Here is an 18658-nt window from a genome sequence, read left to right on the forward strand (position 1 = left end):
GGTGGTGCACACCTGTAATCCCAGCTACTCAGGAAGCTGAGGCAAGAGAATCGCTTGAACCCAGGAGGCGGAAGTTGCAGTGAGCTGAAATTGCACCACTGCTCTCCAGCCGGGGCAACAGAGCAAAACTCCCTCTCAAAAAAAGAAAAGAAAAAAGAAAAAACGGTTTTCTGCCTCCCAGCACTGTTTTTGTTTGTGGGTTGGTTTGTTTTTGCCTTCAAGCATAGTACCGTAGGATTGGGTCCTACTTTGGAAGTGTCTCTAGGAATAAAAAGCAGACATTAGCCACAAATAAATTACAATCAAATGTGTAGCAAGATAAATTCAAACTTTCTTTCCTCAAAGCCTTCTGTCCTTTTTAGTTTCTCTTGTGAAATACGTTCCTTCCTTTAAGGAAACAAGAAGTTTCCCCAAAATAAAGAAACTCACATATTCATTAAGCTTCCCTTGATTCAAGGCAGCCTATTTTACATGAGAAATATACCCAAAAGTTTACAAAGTGTCCATAAACGAGTAGATAAAACATGAAATATATAATGTACTAGGAGGTCAGCTTTAGAGAATACAGAGCAGTGAGCTACTGTTGCAGAATTTTGCTCCTTAGTTCAGCTAAAACCCAGGTTCTTGTCACACGACCAGGAAAATTTAGGCACAGGGACACAGTGAAGGGTGAGTAGAGCAGGGTTTATTGGGCCAAAAGGAAAAAATAAGCTCAGCAAAGCGAGATGGAGTTCCTGCTAGCCAGCCCCCACCGCCCACTAGATTGTTTCCTGGGTCACCACAGGAGCTGAAAAGAGCAGGCTCCTACACTTTGTAAGGCAGGAGTTCCTCCTGGCTCCACCCACTTCCCCCAGTGCGCATGTCGGGCTCTAGTCGCGCATCTGCACAAAAGCATCTGATGTAAACACTTGGGCGGGTTGGAGATTCTCCGAGGACCCCTTTGTCACCTGCCTAGGCGTGTGGCTGTCTTATTACTGCTAACCAAGAAGAAAAAAAACTAGAAGTTCAGAGGGAGGGCCATCACCGTGGGTCACAGTGATACTGACGAGTCTTGGGGAAAAAGATTCTTAGTTGGGCCTTGAAGCAGGAGTAATATTGGAGATAACAGGAAAGAAGAGACAATGAAAACTATTTAAGTAAAAAGAAGGAAATAGGAAAGAATCTATCTGTGGAACAGCAAGTAGAAGAGTTTGGCTGTCACCAGTGTTTGTGTAGGTGTGGTAGTAGTAAGAAACAAGCTCACTGTGACATTTTTAGGTCAGACTGTGAGGAATCTTAGATTTTGTGCAAGGTGGTTTGATTTTATCCTGTTGTTCCTGAGAACTGAAGATTTGAGTTGGGCAGTGATATGTTCAAAGGGATGCTTGAGAAAAACTTATACAGTGTGAATCTGTAACCACCCAGTGGGTTCATCTTGCTTCTGCCCAGATAGATGTATGAAGACAGGGGAATTGCAATAGAAAAAGAGCTTAATATACATAGAGCTGGCTAAATGGGAAGCTGGAGTTTTATTATCAATCAAATCAACCTCCCTGAAAATTCCAAGGCTAGGGATTTTCAAGGATAGTTTGGTGCGCAGGAGGGTAGGGAATGGGTGCTGCTGATTGGTTGGGGATCTAATCATCTGGGTGTGGAAAACAGTCTTTATGCACTGAATCCAGTTCTGGATGGGGACCACAGAGGAGTCACTGGTACAGGTAGGCCTCAAAAGACATCTCAAAAGGCCAATCTTATGTTCTACAATAGTGACATTATTTACAGGACTCATTGGGGAAGTTGTAAATCTTGTGACCTCTAGAATTGTGGCTGGTTATCGTTGAACTATGCCTACATCTTAGCAGAATTTGGGCCCCTGTCATCCTCCTAACCTGGTGGCCTTTCATTAGTTTTACAAAGGTGATTTAGTTTTTGGGAAGGGCTATTATCATTTCTCCCAAAGTTAGCTTGGCTCACACCCAGGAATGACCAAAGGCAGTTTGGAGGTTAAAGGTAAGATGGAGTTGGTTAGGTAAGATCTCTTTCACTGTCATAATTTTCTCACTGTCATAATTTTAGCAAAGGCTATTTCAGATCTTCAAGATACAGGGAAGTGAAGAGGCAGAAGGGCAAGTGAAGATGTAAGAGACTATCAAAACACAGCTTCTTTCTCTGATGAAGAGCTACAGCTAGTCTATAGATGGGCCCAGGAGAGTTTTACAAACATGCTTTTATTGCATTTGCTATTTAAAAACTAAAATTCACATGATAAGCCCTTCAACAGAAAATCTTGTCAGCAATGTTTCTGGAATATCTCCAGAAACCAACCACAACCACTGTCACCATTTCCCCCTCTACCATCTTCTTTCTTCACTGTCACCATCAATTCTCAAGTGGCTTATTTCAATTGGCCTCTTCTCCCCACTCCATCTCTATGATATCATATTCTCCACACACGAGCCAGAATGATACTTCTGAAATTTAAGTCAGTCAATATCAATCCTCTGCTCAGAACCCTCCATGGGGCTCCCATTCACACAGAACACAACTCCCAATCCTGAACCTGGCCTCCGCGCTGCCTCTCTGCCTCGTTATTCCCCCCTCTCCCTACCCCACTCACTCTGCTCCAGTTACCCTGTCTTCCTTGCACACCTGTGTGTTCCTGCTTCAGCACCTTTGCACTTGCCATTCCCTCTGTCAGAACTCCCTTCCTGAGGTTTATTTGCATGGCTAACTCCCTCCCTTCCCACAGCAGTCTACTCAAATGTAATCGCAGAACTTCTCCACCTTGTATCAAATAACACTTACTTTTATCACTTCCCTCCCATTTCCCTTTTTAAAAACACCTCCTTTTATCAGTTGACTATTATCTTCCCTGGCAGAAAATCAGCTGCAAGAGGGCAGAGACTTTGGTTGGTTGGTTGGTTGTGGCTGTATCCCTGGCTCTGAGAGTGATGCTCCAAAAATGCTTGTTATTAAATTATTTAATCTCTGGATGCCTTGGAGAGTCAAGAGAAAGCCTCTCTGTCTTCCAAGGCTCCCTAATACTTGGTCTCGCTGACTGTGTTCTGCTGTTGTTCAGGATGAGAGAGAAACCCAAAGTCAAGAAACACTGGCCTCTGTAAAGAAGCCAGTAGAAACATCAGACAATCACAGGCATTTGCCAAACTTGTACTGCCTCCTCAACTTAGATGCTAGTTATTGTTGAACTGAAAAGTTAAAGTTAAATGGCAATAACATATGATAATTCCACTATGCCAGAGAGTGCAGGATGCTCATCAAAGTCCATGTTCTCTCCTTCCAGATACCTAAATAGGTTGTTTCTCAGCCCCCTTGCAGTTAGGTGGGGCTAATAAAAAGTGGCTGAAAGTGGGAAATGCAAATCAAAACCACAACGTGATACCAGCTTACTCCTGCAAGAATGGCTATAATCAAAAAATCAAAAAAAATAGATGTTGGCATGGATGTGGTGAAAAGGGAACACTTCTACACTGCTGTGTAAATGTAAACTAGAACAACCACTGTAGAAAACAGTGTGAAGATTCCTTAAAGAACTAAAAGTAAAACTACCATTTGATCCAGCAATCCCACTACTGGGTATCTACCCAGAGGAAAAGAAGTCATTATACAAAAAAGATACTTGCACACAGGTTTATAGCAGCACAATTCACAATTGCAAAAATACAGAACCAGCCCAAATGCCCATCAATCAACGAGCAGATAAAGAAACTGTGATATAGATATATATATGGAATACTACCCAGCCATAAAAAGGAATGAGTTAATGGCATTCAAAGCAACTTGGATGGGACTGGATAGTATTATTTTTAAGTGAAGTAACTCAGAAATTGAAAAGCAAACATTGGATGTTCTCACTCATAAGTAGGAGCTAAGCTATGAGGATGCAAAGCCATAAGAATGATACAATGGACTTTGGGGAATTGGGGGGAAAGGGTGGGAAGAGGGTGAGGAATAAAAGGCTACAAATTGGGTTCCATGTATACTGCTCGGGTGATGGGTGCACCAAAATCTCACAAATTACCACGAAAGAACTTACTCATGTAACCAAATCCCACGTGTTCCCCCAAAACGTGTGGAAATTAAAAAAAAAAAAAAAAACCTTATGTTTACTGAGCTATTATGTACTTACTAAACATCTGATAAATTTTAGTTAAAATTTAAAAAAAGAAAGTGGCTAAAAGCACTATGTGCCCCTTCCAGGTCTGGCCTATTAAAGAAAGCAAAGCAAACCAAGAAAGCAAAGCAAACCAAATGACACAAAGCAAAACAAAACAGAAATCTTTTCTCCACATAGTCTTCCAGGCTGTTTCTCTTTCTGTCTGCTAGATACTGATGCTCCAGGAGACCTTGGAATCCACATGTTGAAGCTGGCACAGTATCTATTTTAATATCTGCTTGGGTCCCTGAATGACAGCATGGAGCATATTATTTTATTTAGCCATAGAAAGAATTGAAGTGCTGATATATGCTACAACATGGATCAACCCTGAAAACAAATCTAAGTGAAAGAAGCCAGTCACACAAAAAAATCACATACTATATGATTCTATTCATATGAATGTCCACAATAGAGAAATCTATAGAAATAAAACATAGATTAGTGGTTGCTTAGGGCTGGGGTAGGGAGGATGGGAGTACAGGGAAGGTGATAGCTAAAGGATTTGTGGTTTTCTCTTACGGTGATAAAAATGTTCTAAAATTGACTGGTAACGGTTGCACATGTCTGTGAATATTCTAAAACACCATTGAATTGTACACTTTAAATGGGTTAATATATAATTTATAGTATGTGAATTATATCTCATTAAAGCTGTTTTTATTTTTATTTTTTATTTTATTTTATTTTTTGAGAGTCACTCTGGACTATAGTAGCTGGAGTACAGTGGTGCGATCTCAGCTCCCTGTAACCTCCGCCTCACGGGTTCAAGCGATTCTTCTGCCTCACCTCCCGAGTAGCTGGCATTACAGGCACACACCACCAGGCCTGGCGAATGTTTTTGTATTTTTAGTAGAGACAGGGTTTCACCATGTTGGCCAGGCTGGTCTCGAACTCCTGACCTCAGGCAATCCAGACGCCTCAGCCTCATAAAATGCTGGGATTACAGATGTGAGCCACCGTGCCTAGCCTAAAGCTGTTTTTAAAAAGTCCTTTACACGGCTTCATGTTTCTGCTTGCTCTGGCCCCTGGGTCATTGCTCTGATGTCTTTGCTACCACCTCGAAGGATTTAAGCATGCCAGAAGAGAAAGTCTAAACTATACTGAAGAAAAGGAAAAAAAAGCATACAAAAAGTCTTGACTCTTCTTAGAAGTAGTAATTCACAAAGAAGGCTGGGTGTGGTGGCTCATGCCTGTAACCCCAGCACTTTGGGAGGCCGAGGCGGGCAGATCACCTGAGGTCAGAAGTTCGAGAACAGCCTGGTCAACATGGTGAAACCTGTCTTTATTAAAAATACAAAAATTAGCTAGGCATGGTGGCATGCACCTGTAGTCCCAGTTACTCGGGAGGCTGAGGCAGGACAATCACTTGATCCCGGGAGGCGGAGGTTGCAGTGAGCCAAGATTGCGTCACTGCACTCCAGCCTGGGTGACAGAGTGAGACCTGTCTCAAAAAATAATAATAATAGTAATAATTGACAAAGGAAAAATTTTAATCTTTCAGTATAATTTACCCTGAAAATTATGTAGGTAAATCATGAATATTTACTTCCATAAAGCTTTTTCTCCCTTAATCCCTGCATTATTTTCTACTACTCAGAAATAACCCCCTAAAACTGTTACCCTACTTAAAAAAGATTAATTGTAATTATATAACTTCTGAAAAGGACTTTTGGGAAATATTGTTTTAATATTTCAGGAAATATTGTTATTTTAAAGCCAGTCAGAAGATTTTCTGTACTTTCCACCCATTATAAATTTGTTGTAATGTGTAAGTCAATATCAACATCTTCATTTTTTTAGCTAACACAATTGACATTACCATGACAGCTTACCAGTGGAAGGTAAATTGGTTAAATTCTCCTACTATTTTATTTATAACATTTAACTTTTAATGCTTGGCTCTGCAGTTCAGATGACAATATAATAGATTTAAAAGGTTTTTATTCATAAAACGTATGGATTTCTAAAGTGAAGTAAGCCATCTGTCATTTTGATTTGAAAAAAAGCAAGAATTAGAGTAATTGCATTAAGCTTGTATTTTTGCCATGAATATATGAATTTTTCACTTTCCTGTTTCATTTGAAAAAACTCACACATGAACAAAATGAGCAACAGTCTTTTTCTTTGTAGGTATCAGTGAACGAAATCAAACAATATTTATCACACATATTGGAACAAAGAACATCAAGTAATGTAATCAATAAAAGAGAAAATCTCCTGGAAAAAAAGAAGCATCAACGTAAAATAAGAATAAAAGGAATTCAAAATAAAGATACCTTGAAGAGAAATAAGAATCATTGTAAGTAGAATATCTTTTCACATGAAATTTAAAATGACTACATGCAATATAAAATCAAATTTTAGAGCTACTTTCTGAGAAGTCTTAGGATATAGTCATAAATATTTACACACACAAAAGCATTAAATTCTGCAGGCTTCTACCTTTGTTTTATTTTAATTTATTTTATTTTTTTGAGACAGGGTCTCACTCTGTTATCCAGGCTGGAGTGCAGCTGCATGATCTTGGCTCGCTACAACCTCCACACCCTGGGCTCAAAAGATACTCCTGTCAGGCCAGGCGCGGTGGCTCATGCCTGTAATCCCAGCACTTTGGGAGGCTGGGGCGCGCAGATCACGAGGTCAGAAGATTGAGACCATTCTGGCTACCACAGTGAAACCCCGTCTCTACTAAAAATACAAAAATTAACCAGGCACAGTGGCGGGCGCCTGTAGTCCCAGCTACTCGGGAGGCTGAGGCAGGAGGATGGCATGAACCTGGGAGGCGGAGCTTGCAGTGAGCCGAGATTGCGCCACTGCACTCCAGCCTGGGCGACACAGCAAGACTCTGTCAAAAAAAAAAAAAAAAGATACTCCTGTCTCAGCCTCCTGAGTAGCTGGGACTACAGGTGTGCGCCAGTAGGCCCAACTAATTTCTTAAATTTTTGGTAGAGATGAGGGCTTGCTATGTTGCCCGGGCTGTTACCCACTATTTTAGATTCAGAATTTGTACTGATGATAATAAGGAAGGTTGATAATCACAAAATGTGTTCTTCTGACACAAGTAAATACAGAAAAGTGATCACTGCTAATAAGAGCAATAGATAGAAATTGAGAACCGTGGGTTATGAACCATGGGTTATGGAGAAGAAAGAGAATAGTTTTGGGGCTGGATGAACTCATTGATGTTAGTATCTGTTTTTTTGGAGAGTCTGGCTTTGACAAGGATTTTCAAGTTTTTAAATCTTAATATTTTAAGCGTATTTTTTCCTCACATTTAGCTCCAAAAGAGTGGTTCACTGCCCATTTGAAGAATTGGCTCTAGATATGACATCGAAATGTTGACATGCTTAGCTAACTGAAGTTAGGGATTTGGCAGGAAACAAACGGCACATTTAAATTGAGTCATCTGAGAAGAGTTTAATAAAGAGACTATTTATTTCTAAAGGCATAGACAGGTTATAGGGAAACCACAAAGTTCCCCCTGGGGCCAGTAGCAGGACTGGCATTGCCACCCCTTGGCCCTGAAGTGCCACAGGGCAGTAGTGGCTACTAGAGGTATGTGGAGAAGGCTCTGTGACAGAACTATGGTCTCAAGTCAAGGACAAAGCCAGCCTGCAGAGACTCAGATTGAGGAGGCAGGGAAGAAACAGCCCCACCTCACTTCCTGCTTACCCTTCATACCTCCTGCTAGTGATGCTCTTCGAGCAAATCTCTTCAGAAGCAGGAAGGAAAGAGAGTCCATTGATGTGGTGTGGTCCTTATGAGTTAGGGTCCCAAGGCACAGGGCAGGATGGAGTGGGATCTAGAATGGCAATCAGAAGGCCGGTGGCCATTGCCTATGCCTGTCATCCAAGCACTTCAGGAAGCTGAGGTGAGCGGATTGCCTAAGCTCAGGAGTTTGAGACCAGCCTGGCTAACATGGTGAAACCTTGTCTCTACCATAAATACAAAAAATAACTGGGCGTGGTGGCATGTGCCTGTAATCCCAGCTACTTGGGAGGCTGAGGCAGGAAGTTCACTTAAGGCCAGGAGGCGAAGGCTGCAGTGAGCTGAGATTGCGCCACTGCACTCCAGCCTGGGCGACAGAGGGAGACCCCATCTCAAAAAAAAAGGCCGGGCACGGTGGCTTACTCCTATAATCCCAGCACTTTGGGAGGCCAAGGTAGGCGGATCACGAGGTCAGGAGATCGAGACCATCCTGGCTGCCACGGTGAAACCCCGTCTCTACTAAAAATACAAAAAATTAGCCGGGCCTGGTGGCAGGCGCCTGTAGTCCAAGCTACTCGGGAGGCTGTGACAGGAGAATGACGTGAACCCGGGAGGCGGAGCTTGCAGTGAGCTGAGATCGCGCCACTGCACTCCAGCCTGGGTGACAGAGCAAGACTCTGTCTCAAAAAAAAAAAGGCAAGGCAATTAGAGGATATCCAACACACCTGGCTTTCCAGACGGGAGATTAGATGGCATGAACTAAAAGGATAAAGAGCTTTTAGTGGCACACAGTCGAAGCATAGTGGGTAAAAGTGAAGTTTCAGAATCTTAAGAGTAAAAAGGAACATTAGAGGTCCTCACCTAAAAGTACTAAGTCAGTGTAGCAGTCAGGGTTCAACCAGAAAAAAAAAAAAAAAAAAACAGTAGGAGATGTCTATACTAAGGAATTTATTGCAAGTGAGTGGCTTATGCGATTGTGGGGCTGGTGGGGCAAGTCCCTTATCTAAAGAGCAGGCTATCAGGGAGAACAGGCTGGAGCTCTTGGGCATCAGCTGAAGCTGCTATCCACAGGCGGAATTTTTTTCTTCCTCAGAGAAGCCTCAGTTCCATTCTTAAAGCTTTGCAACTGATGGAATCAGGCCAACCCAGATTATCTAGAATAATCTCCTTTTGACGGGTTTTAATCATAGCTACAAAACAGCATCACGGCAACAACTAGATTCCTGTTTGAATAACTGAGGATGATAGCCAAGCCAAACTGACACATGAAATTGACCAACACAGCCAGGTGTCTCCTAATCCTTATGTGTTTGTCTACATTTTTGAATTTAAGTGTAACATTTTACATTTATGTGTATTAAACTTCACTGTGCATATCTTACATTAACAGGCAGTTTACATTTATAAGGATTAAACTTCATTTTGGACCATTATTCCAACCTATTGATTGCATTAACGAATTCATTAGCTATTCTCTCCTAGCTTTCTGTCATTCAAAATTTTGACAAGCTTATCACTTCTGATCTTTTACCCATGTTCTCATTAGAGAAGTTAGCAAGATGGGCCAAATTTAGCGCCTAGGGCCCACAATAATACACCATAAATCTTTAGAATTTTATTGGTGACTGGGTATCTTATTGGTGGGTGGGTAAATGTAATTATTTGGTCAGGAATATCTGACCAAATATAGATAAGATAAAAATCTCCACGTGATGCGGGTGAAAAATTCTATTTACTAGAATGTCTTATACAATGTGCACTGCCTTTGTATGGCAGTGTGCCGAGGGCCTGGGGTCATGTCTTAACAAGCATTCGTGGCTGGTAAACACCCCCTCCTGCTCTCCCACCTCCCTGCAACACAGAAGCCTGGTGTCAGCTGATGCCAAGTCTTCAAGGATGGAAAGACATTGCCCTGCAGAACTAGGGAGAGGAACATTGACATTTTGTTTTTGAAAGGGTGAGAAGAACAGAACAGGAGAAGAACTATGAAAACAGCAGATATGAGGAGCAAGAAAGATGGTGATTGGCTGCGCTAAACTGAAAAGTTAGTGAAACTTCAAAGTTGGGGGATTCCAACTGATATTTTTAAATCAGCAATGTCTAAGGTGACCATTAAAAATTGTTTTTGTTCCTGGGATAACTCATCTTATCTTTCTGCTCTACGAAATCTTAGATAAAATTTGTATTCCTCATGAACATTTTGTAAGAGTAAATATCCTTTTGGGACAACTCAAAGAGATATTAAGTCTCACTGTGGGTCCATGCAACACAGCTCGGAAACAGTACCTATTTAATTAGGAGTTAAGAAAGTAAAACATCAAGTTATAGTTCCAGAATATAAATAAATTTCTCTACATTTTAAAAACAGAGAAAACTATTTAGCCATTTTTGGAATTTTGCCACTTGTCTCTTTACCCAGAATTTCTCACATATAACAAATAGCATTTATACCCCCATAGCTTAAAGGCAAGATTTGTGCCTGGAACTGTTATCTGTCGCATAGTTGGAATGAAGAAATATTTGCTGAATTACATTGAGTTGAATTCTTTTTGTAGAGAGCCGGGATGTAAACTAGATCTTCTAACTCCAAATTTAGCATTCTCTGTATGCTATATTACAATATAGTGCTACCTAAAAATAATAAGGCTTAATGTTTTTAGAGTACATTTGGATAGTATTTTATAGTTGAACACGATGCTTTCCCATCCATTACCTTTTTTAAAATGGCATGTTCACTTTTCCTCAGGGTATTTTAACACCATAACTTCAACAACTAATTCTTCCATATAAGTCAGAATGAAGTCTAAAAGAATAATTATTTGTATTAAATTGTTAGCAAGACAAATCAATAACCAATCATGCAGTAGGAACAGTGGAGCCTATTCCTGCAGGCCACTGGGACACTACAGACCATGTCCTTCCTGGCAGCCCTTAGAATTAATCATCATTAATTTTGATGATCATACCCAAACACCACTGTGCTCTTGGTTGAAGGGAGGTATCTTGGAACCTTGTCTTGAGTCAGTCTTGGCATTCCTTTTTGCTGCTTCTGGGGCCTATGACCAGCTAGGCTATATTTAACATTCGCATTCCATTTTATTGATTATTTTTCGGTATATTTGGAATGGACACTGTGAAGTGCTGTTGGGACCCCCTTCAACGAGGAACTAGTTGCCCAATTGCTGGAGTACAGTCTGTAGACAGCCTTTGGCAGTCAGTCTCTGAAGGGACTGTTTTCAGGTACAGAGAGCTGCATAGCCAATGTCATGCCTCCTTCCTGGGGCACCTCACTTCCAATGGCCAGTTGATACAGGAGTATGAAGGCAGAATCATCTAACCCTAACCTGAGACAACTCTAACAGGCCATTTTAGCTCCACAGAGCTCCACCTGTAGGGACAGCCAGGTGTTTCTCTTGCAGCCAAGTGAGACCGCATCGTAGTTTCTCCCTCTGCCCAGTCCACCTTCTTCTTTAGATGTGGTTCTGAAGGTCACTTTTTTTTTACTTTTTATTTTTTTTAATTTTTTTTAATTTTTTTTTTTGAGATGGAATCTCGCTCTGTTGCCCAGGCTGGAGTGCAGTGGCATGATCTTCACTCACTGCAAGCTCCGCCTCCCGGGTTGACGCCATTCTCCTGCCTCAGCCTCCTGAGTAGCTGGGACCACAGGTGCCCGCCACCACGCCTGGCTAATTTTTGTATTTTTAGTAGAGACGGGGTTTCACCATGTTAGCCAGGATGGTCTCAATCTCCTGACCTCGTGATTCGCCTGCCTCGGCCTCCCAAAGTGCTGGGATTACAGGCGTGAGCCACCATGCCCAGCCCTGAAGGTCACTTCTTAACAAAAACCGTGACTCCTAGGGTCTGCAAGGAGCCCAACCTGCTCACCATTTCATACCTTTCCTAGTATTTACTAAAAGTTTTTCTTTAAATCAGTTCACAGTTTTATGTATGTGAATTGATTTTAAAAGAAAACTACTAAAGATCTCTCATTCTAGCAAAATGGTGGGTTAATCCAATAGGAAAATCCTCTTGCTACAAATATCTAAAAATGATGCCTAAAGTATGTCATAACTTTAAATGTTTTTAAAGGCAGAACTGGGCTCACAAGGAGCTGAAATCCTCAAATGTTGGAAATAATGAAAAGTAAGTATGTAGTCGATGTTTTGGCGAGTTGTAGTCAGAGCTGGTAAAGGCTGAGCCTTATATTTTAAGTTTCAGGCTGGGGAAGGAAAAAAGACATTAGGACTTTCGAGAAGGGAATCAGAAAGAAGAGCTATGAATAAAGCTAGGAGTCTCATAGAGCTGTTCAGACAGCAAAAGAGAAGATTAGGGAAAACCAATCCACCAACCAATCACCACCCGCCATCGTAGGCAAGTATCAAGGAAACTTGTTCTCTATTGAAGCTCTCACAGGGAAAAACCTCTCCCTGGTAAAACCTTCACCACAGCCCTGAGCCTCATACAGATTTGGATTTGAATTTATGCCACCTGATTTTTTGGGTGAAAACTTCTAAACCAATATAAAATTTTTCTTCAGTCAATAAAATAATAATGACTCTGGAAACCTGACAGAAGCAACACAAACTCACTCTGGAGAAACAATCTCACAATTCCCACAAAAGAAGACTTACTAGACTCACAAGAAAATTTTAGAAAATACACAAGTGAAAAAAAATCCACTCAGCGAGTCAACGTGCATGCACACTGACTGCACACACACAATAAAAGGTACAGCACCTCAAGTATTTTTTTGTTTGTTTTGGGACAGAGTCTCACTCTGTTGCCCAGGCTGGAGTGCAGTGGTGCAATCTCGGCTCACTACATCCTCCATCTCCCAGGTTCAAGCAATTGTCCTACCTCAGCCTCCCTAGTAGCTGGGATTACAGGTGCACACCATTATGCCCGGCTAATTTTTATATTTTTAGTAGAGACAGGATCTCACCATGTTGGCCAGGCTGGTCTCAAACTCCTGACCTCAGGTAATCTACCCACCTCAGCCTCCAAAAGTGCTAGGATTATAGGTGTGAGCCACCGTGCCCGGCCAGCACCTCAAGACTTGATAGAATAGAACAACCTGCAAAAGTCTACAGAAAAAATATATTTTAAAATGGTTAAGAAAGCAGAAAAACAAGGCATCCTGACAAAGGAATAAGCAGCCATGTAAAAGAACCAACTAGAGTTAAGAAAAATGAAATGCCTGTAACCCTAGCAGTTTGGGAGGCCAAGGTGGGAGGATCACTTAAGTCCAAGGATTAGAGAACAACCTGGGCAATATAGTGACAGTCTGTCTCTATGAAAAAAAAGAAATTAGCCAGGCATGGTGGCACATACCAGTAGTCCCAGCTACTTGGAAGGCTGAGGTGGGAGGATCTCTTGAGCCCAGGAGTTTGAGATTACAGTGGGCTATGGTCACACCACTGCACTCTGCCCTAGGCAACAGAGTGAGACTCTGTCTCTAAAAAAAAAAATAAAAGAAAAAGAAAATGTGTATTCATTCAAATTAAAAATCAAAGGATGGCTTAAGATCAGACATAGTAGAAGAGAACATCAACAAATTACCAGAAAAATCAGAAGAAATTGTCCTGAAGGCAGCCCAGAAAAAAAAGAAAAACAAAAAAAAACCAAGTTGAAGAACAGATACTCTTAGGTTGAAAGAAAAATACCATACTCGACTATCTGCTGTTTGTAAGAAACATACTTAAAACATGATGCACAAAAACTGAGGTAAACTGGATAGAAATGATATCCCAGGCAACACTATCAAAAGAAAGCTCATATGAACTTCAGACAAAATAGACTTCAAAGTAAAGTCAATAATAGGGAGAAAAAGAGAATCACCACATAATGTTCAAAGGAACAATCACAAGGAAGTTGTGATAATTCTAAGCATATATCCATCAACATAACCTCAAAATATAAAAATGAAAAATTAACAGTCTTGCAATAGGAAATGAACAAATCCACAATTGTTGAAGATTTTTTAACATCTCTTAGAAACTGGTAGATTCAGCAAACAAAAAATTACTAAAAATCAGAAAGATTGGAACGTATAAAGCTCAATTTAATAATATATGGAATTTAATTCAATCATTAAAGAATATATAATATCTTTGTTTGTTTGTTTGGTTTTGTGTTTTTGGGGAATAGTCTCTGTCGCCAAGGCTGGAGTGCAGTGGCACGATCTCAGCCCACTGCAAACACCGCCTGCCGGGTTCAAGCAATTCTTGTGCCTCAGCCTCCCAAGTAGCTGGGACTACAGGCACGTGCCACTATGCTGGGCTAATTTTTGTATTATTAGTAGAGATGGGGTTTCACCATGTTGCGCAGGCTGGTTCAAGTGATTCACCCACCTGGGCCTCCCAAAGTGCTGGGATTACAGGTGTGAGCTACTGCACTCGGCCAAGAATATTTAATCTTTTTAAGTAAAAAAATGGAGACTATAAAAATTGGCCACACACAAGGCCACAAAACAAGTTTCAACTTGTTTTGTGATTCTGCTGGGCTCCCTGATCCCAATGCAATAAAATTACAAGCCATAAGTAGACAATTTTTTAAAATCCTTTTATGTCTGGAAAGTGTCATAAACACTTCTAAACATTGTTTGAATAAGTTAGAATGGAAATTTGAAAATAAATATCATTGATAATGAAAATGCTACATAAAAATTGTGGAATGCCACCAAAACAGTAATTAGAGATAAATGTGTTGTTTCAAATTCATATACCATGTTTGTGTCAAATTTAAGATGTCAAAAGTTATAAGATACACCATTGTTTTATGGCCACTAAGAAATAAAAGTGCTGCTGATTAAATATGATATCTTGGTGGTGACCTGTAGCCATTGGCTAACAGACGCGGGGATGTAACAGCCCAGCCCTGTTACCTGTGGGAAGGGAGTAACCCTCTAGTGCCATCCACCCTGTAAAGCTCTAAACCTCTCCTGAAACCCTACACTTGCTTGGTTCCTTCCTATGCCCTGTGCTGCATTTCTCAATCCTGGGTATGTTTTACCACAAAATCTAAAACCTTAATATGTAAATTTAAAAACAAATCAATCAATACTATCTAGAAAAATAAAAGGAAAGAGATAGTACATTCCAGTATTGGAGGTAAATATAACCTCAAGTTATATTTACATCACAAACCACATAAAGGATCATATAGAGCTAAAAAAAATTAACAAGTGAGTGAGGTGAATATCATAGTCTGACTAAAAATCAGGTGCTTTCATCATTAAAATGATACAAAGAGATAAAAATGGGAAAATCTTTTCCTCTGCAGAAAATCTAGCTTACACAGACACTGCATCCTTTTTTTAAAATCTGATTTCAATTGTACTTAATATAAACCAGCTTCAGCTTCAGATTTTGTGAATAATGCATCAGAAGAGTTTTTCACATTTGCCCTTATGTGTGTCAGGAAGATACAATCCTAGATGTGGAGGAAGAATGATCCATTACTAAAAATAACATTTCATCCAAGAAAGAATGACTCAGCAAAGAGTTTAGTCAAATAAAGATGCAATCGACTCAAATATGCTTGAATAAGAGCAAATATATTTACAATAATCAAGTTTACTTGCAATCTCCAGATCATTGTCAAACATAAATAACTCCAGTCATATTGTGAGAAATGGTAAACACATTGCATTAAAAGTAGAAAGAAAATCTCTTTTCAAATATCTGCTCAGCAAAATTTGAAATAACAGGGATTGTGTTATTATTTATTAATTATATGATTATGCATTACTGTATATTTGTTACAAGGACTTAATTCATTTTCAGAAACCTTTAATTTAGCAGAAAGAAATATGGTTCATGAAACAAGTGAAGAATCAAAAGCAGTATCGATTATGTTGGAATAAGAGCTGAAACTTATAAAGCACTTAGATACTAGGCAGGTTTCAGTTCTTGTACTTAAATAAGAGCTGAAACTTATAAAGCACTTAGATACTAGGCAGGTTTCAGTTCTTGTACTTAATTTTCTCACTGCCTTTGAGAAGAAGGGGCTATTATAATTCCCATTTTACAATGAAGTGATGTAGGCACTGAGAGGTTAAATAATCTTCCCAAGGCTATATAGTTGGTACCTAGTAAATGACGTTCCAAATCTAGGCAGTCTGATTCGAGTCTGTGCTCATACTGCTTCTCAAAGCTACAAACATGCAGAATCATGAGATAGAGAACACGAGTTAACATCAATGGATGAAAAATTTGAAAAACGGATCCATAAATACATTTTTTTGCTTTAAAATAAATTTATTGCAAGTTGTTACAAGTATTCTAAGCAATGGGTTGTTTATTGAAAGTAATACTTTATTTACCTCACATTATTGAAAGTGTTTCCTGTAAATCATTTTTCCCATTAGGTGAGTCATATCCCTTTTTATTTTGACTGTTTCTGCGCCCGGCCCTGGACCCTCTTATAGTAAAGAAAATTTGATCAATCAATATCATAGTATTTTAGTATTTTAATAAGAGAGGCTGAGTGTGGTGACTCATGCCTGTTATCCCAGCATTTCGGGAAGCCAAGGTGGGGGGATCACTTGAGGTCAGGAGCTCGAGGCCAGCCTGGCCAACATGGTGAAACCACATCTCTACCAAAAAGACAGAAACTAGCTGGGCATGGTGGCATGCGCCTGTAGTCCCAGCTACTCGGAGGCTGAGGCATGAGAATCACTTGAACCCAGGAGGTGGAGGTTTCAGTGAGCCAAGATTGCACCACTGCACTCCAACCGGGGCAACAGAGTGAAGAAAAAGAATAATTGAATTCCAATACATTTGGAAAGCCAAAAAAGAATTATAAATAAAAGTAAAAGCCATAGGTAGAAATTTGTGGTGGTAAATCATTTCTCATATGTATATGTATACAGAGCCAATCTTTCAAAATTTATTTTCACTCTCTAAAAGCATTTTCATAGGAGCTATTATTATTCCACACACAGATTATTAGGTTTTCTCCATTATTTTCCCCCCTTTACTTAGAAGTATAGATAACAGATAACTCAGAGCAGAAATTAGATCCTGAAAGTACCTGGTATTACTAAGTTGGTTGGATAGTGTGAAGTATTCAAAATAATTTTAAATAGGCTTTTCAGTTAAGAAATCTTTTAGTTTTTAAATTTTTAATTTTTTAAATTTAATTTAAAAAGGAAACTGAGCAACTCTGATTGCTTGTCAGAAAGATAAAAAACAAGAGCTACTTGTTCTTTGTGGTCTTGTTAATGAGGCATCAAATCCCAAATGCCTTTCCTTTGAAATGGCTTCAAGCGTGGTTCTTCTAATCAAAGATTTCACTAAGTGTTGTAATGGACTTCAAGAGGCACTGTGATGTTGTAAAAGGCTGTATGTGTGTGAGTGTGTGTATGTGACAGTGTGTGTGTGAGAGAGAGAAAAATAGTGTGTGTGTGTGCACATGCACACATTGGTGGAAGGATCTTTATATCTTTAAGTCTGACTCTTCCCACAACCAGCTTTCCCCAACTATAAACTGGTGATGATTTTTTAAAAATTGCAAAGTGTTACATAAACGTTTGGAAAATATCACTGTAGCAGGTAAAATTTAATTTCTTCATTTTCCTTGAATTCTACAAAACTGATTCTGAGCCCTCATCCTACGAGGCAAGTTATCATGAGTATTCTGTCTCTGTGCCTTCCCCCAAGTCTTAGAAAGGGTCCTAGGAGGTGGAAAAGCTTTAGGTAAAATTATTTTTTCTTTTTTTTTGAGACGGAGTCTCGCTCTGTCACCCAGGCTGGAGTGCAGTGGCCTGATCTCAGCTCACTGTAACCTCTGCCTCCTGAATTCAAGGGATTCTCCCATCTCAGCCTCCCAAGTAACTGGGACTACATGTGCACGCCACTGCCCAGCTAATTTTTATATTTTTTAGTAGAGACAGGGTTTCACCATGTTGGCCAGGCTAGTCTCAAACTCCTGACCTCAAGTGATCCGCCTGCCTCGGCCTTCCAAAAGTGCTGGGATTACAGGAGTGAGCCACCATGCCTGGCCAATAACAAATTTTTTTTTTTGAGATGGAGTCTCGCTCTGTCACCTAGGCTGGAGTGCAGTGGTGCAACCTCGGCTCACTGCAACCTCCGCGTCCCAGGTTCAAGTAATTCTCTGCCTCAGCCTCCTGAGTAGCTGGGATTACAGGTGCGTGCCACCACGCCTGGCTAATTTTTGTATTTTTAATAGAGACAGGGTTTCACCATCCTGGCCAGGATGGTCTGGCTGGTCTTGAACTCCTGACTTCATGATCCACCCACCTCGGCCTCCCAAAGTGTTGGGATTACAGGTGGGAGTCACTGCACCCAGCCAGCAAAATTTATAAAGCAATTCCCTCCTCCTCTCCTAGGTGCACACTGGTCATCTTGGAGATGCCTGTTGCCCATGTCCTCATGTTTTTTTGGAATCCTGTGGCTCTGAGATTTACTGTGCTATGCTCAGACAAGAGAGCCTTTGCCAGCCAGGGCCAAGAGCCGGGAGTCTTTGCCAGCCAGGGCTAAGATCCTGCCCCTCTGATATACCAGGCATCTCCTGCCTTCTGCTTGGAGAACCTTGTATCCCTTCCCTAGACTGCAAGCATCCCTTCTCCCATCAGGAGCATCTCTCTTTCTACTTCACCTTCCAGATCCTTTCACAAAAACCAGCAGGGAACAAGTTTTTAGGCAGCTTCTGCCTTCTGACCTACCGATGCTCCTCAGCTAAGGAATAGTATTAACAGATTTTCTTGAATGCAGAGATTAAAAAAATAAGTAGAACAAAACTCTAACTAATATGCCAACAAATTATCTTAGC

General features: G+C 40.5%; 1 protein-coding gene across 12 annotated transcripts in view; it reads left to right on the top strand.

The window, feature by feature from the left end:
• Positions 1-18658, top strand: part of SEL1L2 (SEL1L2 adaptor subunit of SYVN1 ubiquitin ligase) — a 178726-nt gene that overhangs the window by 77201 nt on the left and 82867 nt on the right. For all 12 annotated transcript variants that reach the window (XM_058432734.1, XM_058432735.1, XM_058432742.1 and 9 more), the window contains exon 3: positions 6287-6455. In XM_058432734.1, coding sequence (XP_058288717.1) covers positions 6287-6455 — 169 coding nt within the window. The remainder of the gene's footprint in view (positions 1-6286; positions 6456-18658) is intronic.

Source organism: Hylobates moloch, unplaced genomic scaffold (assembly GCF_009828535.3).
Source record: "Hylobates moloch isolate HMO894 unplaced genomic scaffold, HMol_V3 SCAFFOLD_21, whole genome shotgun sequence".
NCBI lineage: Eukaryota > Metazoa > Chordata > Mammalia > Primates > Hylobatidae > Hylobates > Hylobates moloch.